Genomic DNA, 11,672 nt, shown 5'->3' on the forward strand with positions numbered 1-11,672 from the left:
GTAGCAGAATCAGGATTGGGCCAGGCCCCCTGCCCCCTGAGCAGCAGATTCAGGGCCAGGCCAGGCTAGGCTAGGCCCCTTTGTCACAGGCCAGCTGGGCACTGTAAGTGTATCAATTTAGTGTTAGGCTGACTGGGTGCTACAACTGTATCAGCCACTGAGCTGTTTGATTTGGGATCAAGGAGGCAGAGTTGGGAGTGAAGCAAAGGCAAATTTATTATAGCTTACACACACACAACAGTTAACAGAAAGATAAATATGATAAGCAAATAATGCAGTATTAAAGAGATAATAAATAGTAACAACAGATAGTAACAGATAGATAGATCAATCTGTTCCAGGCCAACTGGGCACTGCGAAGGTATCAGCCACTGGGCTGTTTAAAACAATAAATAGCCAGACATGGGTTGGCAACTTATCAATAGTCCCTCAATGCCAGGTGCGCACCAAGTGATTCCAGCAAAGTTAGGTATCCCCAATCGACACTGTCAGAAGTATTACCGGGGAAGGTCCCTTGATCAGGATCCAATCCTCACTCACACCAGGAGTTCGGGTCAAGGCTTGGAAAAGCAATTACCGATCTGTTCCCTCTTCCCTGCTGGTCACTTGATGCATGCACTTTTTGTACCTAGTCTTATGCTAATCTGTTGGCTTTAGAGCCACTCACAATCTTGCCCTATAGCTGTTACCCTATGGGATTAAAAGGTGTTAGAAATTATCATAAAAGGTTACTACCCAAACTTGGGTTTATCCAACAAGCAAATTACAATGCAGCATCTTCAGGTTTGAAATTAACATTACTCCACCCAAATCCAACCCCTTTAGATTTCTCTGCTTTCTTAATACATGCTTTCCTGGAATGTGCTGGGTATGCCAGGCAGTTGAATCCAGTTTTTATCATCAAGGCTGAACTCGGAGCAAAAACCGTTAGGTCAGCTAATCTTACAACTATAGCTTTGTCTTTGAGGTTCAGTCAGTTCCACAAACAGCTAGTTTGGTCATTTTGGTTAAAATTATGACAGGCAAGTTACATTTGCGGGTTACAAACTTACAAGCTTTATATTAGACAAAAATTCCAAATGCCTCCAAGAAGCACATATTTATTGCTTATTAATTTCTTTGCTTCTGGCCATCAGACCCCTTGGCATGGCTGGATAGGGTACTGCTGTGCTTGCCTTGGGCACTGGGCACCAGCCTGGCACTGCCCATCAGGTCTTCCAAGGAAAAACGTTGAGCATCACTGTTCTAAAAGATATGCAACAGAAATTAGATGTCTTTTAGGTCACTTACACAGTTCTCTTCTACAAATTTTCAAGAATGTACAAGAAACCTGTCAATACCATGTAGTTCACTGTTGAGCTAAGTAGATGAGCACACATCTGTCATGGGGTATTTTTTAATTATACCCAAAACCTCTGTGTGAATTGTACTGTGCCTCATTCCACATGATTTTTATACAATTATCTTGCTCAAGTCAAAATGAAATTATTGTATGCCAGTAGACACACTTCTACTTTGTGATTTCCACACCAAATTTAAATAATCTAGTTATTTTGTGACTACAACTGTTCAAATAAAGGTGAAAAGAGTGGGTTTTAATGAACGATGTATGCCAATTACATATTTTCCACTTGAGCTCATAAACAACTAAAGTGTTTTTACTTTAACTTAAAAAAAACCCAAAAGACTAAAAAACCTTTGGCTAGAAAACAAGCATGGAAAATAAAATATTGGTCCAAATAATGAAAATTTCAGGCAGTCACCAAAGCCAGGATATTAGGATTGAAACTCCTTGTACAATCTTAGCTATAGTCATCAATAGGCTTCCATTTGCAATACTGATTGTATATGAACACATACATACAGAGTGAGTATAGTATAATGGAAGATTAAGATGTACATATGACTTTTTTCCATTTTTGTGCATGTAAATTATACTGTTAAATTCTTCCTCTACAGGTGCTGACTGTCTGATGGGAATATATTTGTTTGTGATTGGAGCCTTTGATCTTAAATTTCGTGGAGAATACAACAAGCATGCTCAATTGTGGATGGATAGTACCCAATGCCAGTTGGTGGGATCACTGGCTATTCTGTCCACAGAGGTCTCAGTTTTACTTTTGACTTACCTGACTTTGGAAAAATACATCTGCATAGTTTACCCTTTTAGGTGCTTGAAGCCAGGAAAGTGCAGGGCAATCTCCATCTTGATTCTCATCTGGATTATTGGGTTTGTGGTTGCTTTTATTCCACTAAGCAATAAGGAATTTTTCAGAAACTACTACGGCACCAATGGCGTCTGTTTCCCACTTCATTCAGAACAGGCAGAAAGTACAGGAAGCCAGATCTATTCTGTTGTTATTTTCTTAGGTAAGTATATTACATTTCTTCCTTCATATCTACATGGATTAGATTATGTAGCAAACCCAGTTTTCAAACAAATATGAAAGCATCAGTAGCCTGTCCAATTCCATATCTGGCTGCTCAGATCTATATAGAAAATGACATTTGATGCACCAAAGTACTAAAATCTGTACCCCAAAACTGAATTTTACACCGTATATTGTTCATCTTTTAAATTCAGCCCATTGTAAAATTCATGAAGACCTTAAGGTGCTTATTTTTAAATAGTGAAGGTACAGTTATCCCTGTGCAGAATGCAGGCATTGATCTCAGCAGGATGTTATGAGCCTAAAATCATTAGTGATTGGCACGATGCCCTGATACTATTGAGATGAACAGCCATGTAAGTACCTGAACTGATTAACTGTCAGAAAAATAAACCAATACTGAGACCAACATTTAAAACATCTTTACCCAAGGTGGGGGGCGCATCTACACATGCAATTAATTGAAAGCAATAAACTCTGGCACTTATTCTTCTGTTTATTGCTCCCAGGTGTGCTGTTTGAACATGCACCCAGGACCACAGCACGTTGAGCTAGTATGGAGCAGCCCCAGCTGGCAGGGGGCCCAGGGGGCTCAGCTGCCAGCATGGGGCTGCTCCAATCTATCTACCCTGACTTCAGACTAACACAACTACCTCTCTGAGTGGGGTCATTAATTTCAATGCCCTAGATACATAGGCAGAATCTTCAGTACAGAATGCATCTGAGATCTCCTTGTAATAGTAATTTGGGTATAGATTCTCCTTTACTACCTGCTCTATAAATTCCCCAACTTGCTAACAAGTCATATAGATATCATTGCGATCAAATCACTAACATGCCTTAACTTCTTAAATAGGTGTAAACTTGGCAGCTTTTATCATCATTGTGTTTTCCTATGGAAGTATGTTCTACAGTGTTCACCAAACAGCTATCACAGCAACTGAAATCCGGAATCATATTAAAAAAGAGATGACCCTTGCAAAACGCTTTTTCTTCATTGTATTTACTAATGCACTGTGCTGGATACCCATTTTTATATTGAAGTTGCTTTCTTTACTTCAAGTGGAAATACCAGGTATGTTCTTTGTTTTCTTTCTGCTTCCTTTCTAACTAAAAACACAATCAAATGGCTTGCTTAAAAACTATCAAATAAAACAAGTAAAACATACACACCTTTCTCCATGAGCATCCCTGCCCTGGGTGCCAAAATTCCTAGCTATATCTTTAGGTTAAACCCTCTCTCTACATGTCTGTTTTGCTCAACCAGAATAACAAAAGCTTAAAAGGAATCTCCCCTTGTATAATGAACAAAATGTATTTGAAATAAGGGTTTAGTTCGAGCTGGTAGTTCTGATCCTATGGCTCCTACTGGTTCTGATGTCTGAATCCAATCATAGACAATACAAATACCTCTCTTGAATTAATATATTAATGTCATCACTCTTGCAGTGCTCATTTTGAAATTCTGACACCAATGCATCAACATAATGTTCTTGTTACATAGAACAATATTTGATCTGTTTTCCCTACATGTTAAATACTTACAAGAAGGAGCACACAAAGTTAAACATTTAATTTTAGAAGTTTTTTCTTCCATTTGTTATACCAGTACAGGGTAGAACTTGATTTAAGTTCTTTACAAAGGGATCACATACTACTTCACAAAAATCACTTTAGATTAAAGGATGCCCCCGCAATCGTAGGCTCCAAGATAAGTCACAATAAAGTCTGAGGAAAACTCAGTCTAGGGAACTCACTAGAAGTATATTCTTCAATTACCTACATCTAGCTTTGGCATTAAAAAAGCTGTAAATGTAAATGGCAAATGTCTGGAAGCTAGTTTGACCTGAAAGTATTTCCCATGTGCAATGTATCAATTACCACTAGGAACTGCTTATTCAGGGTGAAAATGCATTTTAAGAGGTACCAAATCTCATCCTATTTCGAGAGATGAAATTTTAAGATAAAATGTTATGACAAGTAGAAACAGCACAGCCTGAAGGAATAAATACAAAGCTGAGTCAGGAAACCAAGAGAGAAAATCCTAATTCTAAGTGCTGGGTAATCCTTCCCACTTCAGTTCTCAGTGAACTCATCTCTAAAAAAAGAATAACATTTATCTATTTGTCAGGGCCACTGTGAAAAAAACACAGTTGCTTGGCCAAATTTCCAAAAGGCTTACAGTATTAAGCCCAATGTTGAAGGTGCTAATGGCTAGAACTGCTGAGTTGGTGGAAAATTCAGAAAACCTGAAGGGGGGAGGCTTAGGGGACAAATGGAAGTCCTGACATCCACACAGTACTTCTAGAGACTCATGCAATGTTAAAATTGTCCATAAATCAAGGAAGTCATTTAGGACACTCATTAACAGCTTCCAACCCAATATTTCATAGATTTCACAGACATTAGGGCTGGAAAGGACCTTGGAAGATCATAGAGTCCAGCCCCCCGCCCAAAGGGCAGGAAGTCAGCTGGGGTTATAGGATCCCAGCAAGATAAGCATCCAATTTGCTCCTGAAGGTGTTGCAGGAGTTTGTGACTGTTGGACCTTGCCATCACTTGAGGTGCTCTGGTAAACAAGCGTTCCCCCAGATCCTGATGCACACCCCATATGTACTTATAGGCTGCCACCAAGTCACCCTGAGCCTGCGCTTCTCCAGGCTGAATATATATACCCATGTCCTCTTTGCCCATCAACTGGTAAAATAGTGGTTGGCAACCTTTTGCCATCACAGGCTGCTGCTTGCAACCCAGATGTAGCCCCTGCTGTGGGCCACAAATCTCTATACCCCCTGGTGATCGGTAGATGCTGCAAAAGAGACAGATAGAAAAAGGCAGTCAGTAGGACCTCAGAGACTCCCATGCTGCCCCAACTGGAGAATGCTGCTGACTTGCTGAACTGCTGCAGGTTATATCCAGTCTTCATGGGCTGCTTGCTTACTGAACCCTGTAGCAGTTGAACATATTGATGCCCTGAATGACTTAGCTGCCAAACAAATAACACGGAAGAGGGAATGAGGCCATCCATGCACATGGTTCCTAGTAAAGAGAGAAAACAGGGGTCCTGGTGCAATCACAGAGCCCTCACAAAAAGATATAAGGGATGAGTGGGACTACATAAAGCCTTTTGCTTGGTATAAGAGGGAGGAAATGTGAGAAACATGGGACTCTGGTTGTTAGGATGGAGGGACCATGAAGAAAACAGAGGATAAGCATGTTGCAGTTACTGCTATGGAGTGAATAGAGGACTGAAACAAAGAACACTTTTGGTAGGAGAGCTTGGGAGACCTTGGCATGGGAGAAAAGGTGCACAGACAACCCTTCCAGTGAGCTAGAGAATGATAGCGAACACAGCATTGCTGGCATGGGAGAAAAATCAGTGGACTCTGATATAAACGAAGAGATGAGAAATGGGGGTGAAGGGGAACTTGGTGGTGCACACAGAGGCACTCTGGGGGAGGAGTGGGTAAAGGTGAAGCCCTTGCAGGGTGAATATTGGACCAAGTTTCAAGGAACTAGAGAAAGCTGGTGGTGTGAAAGGAAGAATGCAAAGTGCTTACAGACCTAACAAGTGAGGTTAACAGATGGAGTGTGATGCATGGGTGTAGTGTTAGAACTGTTACTGGGTACAAGTGCTTTTGCCTATTACAATTTCCTTTCTCTTTCCCCTAAAGGTACTATAACTTCCTGGGTGGTGATTTTTATACTGCCAATAAACAGTGCTTTGAATCCTCTCCTCTACACTCTGACCACAAGACCTTTCAAAGAAATGATACACCAGGTTTGGCACAATTACAAACAAAGAAGATCCATAGGAAGCAAGAGCGGTCAGAAGACATATGGTCCATCATTCATCTGGGTTGAGATGTGGCCAATGCAAGAAATCACACCCAACTTAACAAAGCCTGTTCTTTATACAGACTGCTCTGAAACATCAGTTTCACAGTCAACACTATCAACCAGACTGAATTCATACACATAAATATTTTGAATATTTACAGTGAAATTTGCAGTCAGCTTCACAGATGTGGATCTATTGTTTTATAGCAGTGAGGAAAACAGAGGGAAGTTATAAAATATTGGTTCACACTAGTGACAGCCCAAAAGTCAAATTGAAAAAAAAGATGACAAAAGCTTGTGGGCTAACAGGGCTGGTTGCAAAAACAATTTTCCTGTCATGAGAGTTTTTGAGATTTGGAAAATTTTCAATCCTGAATCAGGATGAAAATACAATCTAAAAAATAAGAACAACTTGTGAATCAATAACCTGAGGATATCTTGAATTTAGGCTAATGAGATCAGTTTTATTTAAATATTTTTAAATGCTAATTAATGTTAATTATAATCTTTTTATTCTTTTTTACAAAACAAAATTAAATTAAAAATCCTGACTGGCTTTATTTAGGTTACAAACATTTTTGAAGAGATGTAGGGAGTAATAGTCATAGGGAAAATATATTTATATTAATGAGGTTCTACAAGGAGTTAGTTTTTACTTTTGGCAGGAGCAGAAGACAAGAGATTAAAACTTAGCATCACATATACCTTTTAGAATTCTAAAATGTAATATTGTTACATCGAGCCCTTGGGAGCCCTACTGTTACTTTGGGAAATTAAGTCCAACATTTAAGCACCCTTAAAAATTTGGCTTGGGTCCTCCCTAGCTTTGTAAATAGGCGTGATCCTACAGGTGGTCTTATACAAAACTAACATAGTTTTGATGCCAGAGCTGCTCAGTGTCCCAGCTTATGTGCAGATACCATTGGGAACTCAAATGAGGCATTCATGCCTCCTGTACCAACAAAGCCGAAGCGGGGGCAGCCTCAATTACACCAACCAAAGTGAGCCCTGTAAAAAGACAGGCAAGCACAAGACTTTTGGGCATACATCCAATCCATTCAGAATCCCAGTGGTGAGAGTACTCTCTTCAAATGTGGGTGACTTTGTTTCTCCCACTCTGCCTGATCTGGAGCGGGAACTTGAAACTTGGCCCCTCGCATCTGAAAATTGCCAATCATACTAGTCTAATGGGTATTCTAGAAAGTTTCTTAATTTCTCTTGGTGAAGCAGTTGTTTCACATAGAATAAGCACTGAACCAGGGAATTGTAAACACTTTCCCACAGCACTGGTAAATGCCCTACTCACTAGTCAATCTCTTGCTTTTCTTGTCTCTATTGAGCAAAAACTATGACTCTGCCCAGAATACTGAACAGCCTACTGCTAGGAAACTCATGTCAGATACCTGGATTTAAGACTCTACTCCCAATCTGAGTTCACTTACTGCTGGTCTATTGACCATAAAAAGGAAGGATCTCTCATAATAAGACTGAGTTAGCTTAGGGATCCAACTCCAGGAGACAACTCACAGCTGGATAGACCAGGCTGGAGTGCTTGTGTTTTGACAGAAGATGTTCCCACTCCTCTCCCCCATGGCTAACTTAGCTTCCCTCAGTACTTCCCCAATTTGTTTTAATCCTGGATTTTAGAGCCATATAGGTACATAGGTACATTACAGAGCACCACTGCAGAGGGGTACTTGAAGCACATTAGCTCCCTAACCAGAAAGCAGCATATGGCTGCAGCAGCATTGCACATAGACTAATAAGCCCACACTGCTTCCAGCTGTAGAACTAACAAAGATCATCTCTGCATAGCACTGCCTTGTGCCACATAGACGCACTGTAAATCTGTGCAATGCAGAGTACCTAGGTGCCTAAATTGGAGGTTTGAATTTTAGTGGGGAAAAGGGCACTTAAGAGGTGGGTATTGCAATGTTTAGGTCCCTTTCCGGATTCAGTCCTCTATTTTCATGAACATAGAAATTAATTCAGAGTCAGGCAGCTCCCAACGATGTTTTTTTTGCAGTATTTTCCTGAAGTTTTACAGATAGGTTATTTACAGAGCACTGGACACAGATGAATGAGTCCTCTGTCTGAACATTCACAAAAGGTTCAAAGATGAGCTCACATTTTTTATGAGATCCCAACTGATACAAGCAGGCTTTTTCTTCTACTCATGATAAGAGGCACTTTTCAAGTTCCATACAACGGAGACTGCTGGCTCAGGGGACTAACTCATTTTAGCCATGTGAGTTAATTGGACAGAAGGGCAGAAGTGTATTTTTGCAACAAAAAAATTGAAACTTATTTAAAAAAGGTGAGAATGTGTTTTTAAAACATTTGCACTTATTACAAAAGTAAGATATAGAATAAGTGTGCAATTCACACTTCACTGTTTACAGAATCTTGGGAGTATCTCAAATAAAATACAAAACAGTTTAAGTTTCCATTACTGTACATGTTGTTTTATTTGGTACTTGTTGATCAAAGTGAGCAATTTCCTTTATTAAAAAAAAACAAAAAAGATAGCCAATACAACTACCATTTTGCTTTTCAGTATTTTCCACCTACATGCTTAAAGAGTAAGAGCATTGTGCCAGGTTCAATCTGTTGCCTGTTGTCAGTTATATAGAGATTGGTTAACTTGTAACATCATTCAGCATAAAGATCTATTATGTAATGAAGTGTTCCTCAGTTAGCTGCCAGAAGCAGTGTAGGAGAATCAGCCATCAGAAAACTACTGGGACAAGCTTTGAAAAAAAGAAAAATCTACAGGAGTTAGTCAGTTGCTCACATAGACAGCCCTGTAAGCGATTCTTAAGTACCCAGCACCACAGTATGTAGCTGATTTCAGGCCAGCTAACTCCCCTCACTTTCAAAGCTCTCAATAACCAGTTTGGGGGCCAACAATGCCATAGTTGTATTTTAAACGAGCATTGTTTAAGTGAAGTTTGGAAAAATGCACGGACTTTTTTCACTCCCAAGGCCAGGCTTATTCAACTGGTAGCTTGCAAGGAGCTAACTTAAGGTCAAAGTTCTTACCTAGGTGTTACTCTCATAGATTTCAAGCTCTCCCCAGTGCTCCTGCTGCCACCACTGGGCTCCCTTCTCCCTCCTCCAGCTTCCTCTCCCAAATGGCACAGTGCAGCCCCCTAGCCACTCAGAAGTGGGACAGCTAAACAGCTCTTTTAAATTATTAAAAGAAGTCAGTACTTCTTTGACTTATTGGGAGTGGGGGTAGAAATTAAACAACTTAGAGTGCCAGAACTATTAACTTCCCTTAAAACTGCATAATGTTTTGACAGAGAGTCTATACTGGCTGAAGCCTACAGAGTGCTGGGTATTTATAGCAAACAAATGAACAGATGTTTGATGTGAACAACCAGAACATTTATGTCCTCATTTACTACTAATATTATGTCTACTAATTTTATAGAGTTTAAGATTAATACTACAGTCCAGGTCAAGATCAAACAATTAGAAAAACAATCAAGGAAAAAAAATTGCGTTTACCCTCAACAGCTTCCTTTTCAGTCTGGGATTAGGAAAGAGACCAGCAAAACTGGTTGTTTAAGGTTTGTTTTAAACACTTTATTCTTCAGACAAAAAGGTTACAACTTTTTCAAAAACTAAAAACTCTTTGAAAAATGAAATGTCACTGGTTACTTAGTCACAGCATGTGGTCTTTCTATAGCTTCTCCCCTAATTTCTAGAGTTTTTTTTCCTGTATGCTTCTGGGTATAGCAGCTATGACATTAAGCTTTCTCTCACAGATCAGGGCATGATTTCTTAAACCAAAAATCCTGCTTACAGCAGCATGCCAGATTAAGAGAGACTACTACCTGTCTGAGGCAAGACTAAATTCTAATTCAGTACATTACCACAAAAGCACTGCAAAATAGAGAAATTCACAGGCCTCTCCCAAAATGAAGCTTTAAATAATCCTTTGAACAGTTATCCCACCTATTACTATGCAAAACAGTCACACTTATATAACACAGGATAATACAGGATCCATAAGGCACTTTTTATAAATTTTGATTACTAAAATGTATTTAAATATTGGTTTAGAAAAAAGTTGCTATAAGTGATCCATAAAAAAATAAAATAAAAATGCAGCTATACAGAAGGAGATAGCAGGAAATACTTAAGACAACCATCAGATCTGAAGGATTTTTACAGCTTGAAGGAGTGCGTAACTTCTAGACGTGGTTAGGCCTGCACTATCCCACTGGTAAATAGGGATACAAGAATGGTGTCGCAAAGATACGTATGGGCAGAAACCAGGCCAAGTCTCTACCGATTTAAACACGAGCTAGAAAAGACTCATTTTATCAGCTAAAGGCTTGCATAAATTCCTGAGAGGACTGTCTAAAAGAGATCACCCCGCCCCCAACCAGGGAATTCCAAGTTTGGCCAAACGGTAACCTAGCTCTGTATGCATCGCATGTAAACAGGAGAGGACCACCGGTCCAGGGAGCTGGTAGTAGTCAACATTGTATGCACTTCCTAGGCCAGCAGAGCTGCAAAAAAGAAAGGCTAGTTTTAAGAAGTCGCGGTTGCTCGCTCAACCTAAGTGAGCGGTGCTACCTGCAGAGATCACGCAGTGTTGGTGACAATGGCACATGCGCCAGCCCTTTATCTGGAGAAGCAACCTGCATGCAACTGAGCTTCTTGCCTTCAGGAGAGGACAGCTGAACCGAGCCACCAGGAGAAGAGCTTCAGAAAATAGGCCCGTGGCTACTGGTTGGTTGCTCAACAGGATGCCCAGCTGGCCTCACACCCACCGAATCCCCCCTCCCAGTGCCCCCAGCAGCTGGGCTGGGGGCTGCTAATGCCGCAGTCCTCAGCCCAGCCCAAGCAGCAGGGGGAACCCAGTTCCTGTCCTAGTTCCCCTCCTGCGGTGCGCTCAGCCGCTGGGTTTCAGCGAGTCGTAGCCCTCCTTCAGCAGATCCCGCCACGTCTTCAGGAACCGCGCGTTTTCGGAGCACTTGGTGGCCAGCTCGTCCACCTGGGCCGACACCGCCGACGTGGCCTCCAGCAGCTTGGTGAGCGAGCAGGCGGCCTGAGGCAGGAGGGCCGGGCCTCAGCGCCTCTCCTCAGCCCGGGGGAAGGGGGAAGGGGGAGTGCTGGAGACCGCCGCGGCTCCGGGGTGGGACTTACGTCATCGATCTGCATCTCCACCTGCTCCAACAGCTCCTGCGGGTCCGACGGCCGCCCCCGGGGCAGCGCTGCCCGCCCGCCGCTACAGCTGCCCCCAGGCCCGGCGCCAGCAGATACCCCGGCCGGCGGCGCCTCAGCCATGGCCCCCGTCCCAACCGCCCCTTTCCCGCCGCTCGCCAGCCCCTCCCCTCACAGTGGTCCCTTAGTACCCCGGCATGCGCCGCGACTCCCACCAGGCCGCGCGCGCTATCCCTAAGCCACGGTTCGCGGCCGCACAGC

General features: G+C 41.9%; 1 protein-coding gene across 5 annotated transcripts in view; it reads left to right on the forward strand.

Moving 5' to 3' along the window:
• The window catches only part of RXFP1 (relaxin/insulin like family peptide receptor 1), a 105,810-nt gene extending 95,212 nt beyond the window's left edge, over positions 1-10,598 (forward strand). For 4 of the 5 annotated variants that reach the window (XM_019534533.1, XM_019534535.1, XM_019534532.1 and 1 more), the window contains 3 exons: positions 1,960-2,370; positions 3,247-3,465; positions 6,065-10,598. In XM_019534533.1, coding sequence (XP_019390078.1) covers positions 1,960-2,370; positions 3,247-3,465; positions 6,065-6,372 — 938 coding nt within the window. In that variant the 3' untranslated portion in view covers positions 6,373-10,598. Of the gene's footprint in view, positions 1-1,959; positions 2,747-3,246; positions 3,466-6,064 lie in introns of those variants that run through there. The other variant, XR_002101011.1, reaches the window with a different exon arrangement.
• Positions 10,599-11,672: the final 1,074 nt, after the last annotated feature.

This window comes from Crocodylus porosus, unplaced genomic scaffold, assembly GCF_001723895.1.
Source record: "Crocodylus porosus isolate Cpor-Errol unplaced genomic scaffold, CroPor_comp1, whole genome shotgun sequence".
NCBI classification, from domain to species: Eukaryota; Metazoa; Chordata; order Crocodylia; family Crocodylidae; genus Crocodylus; species Crocodylus porosus.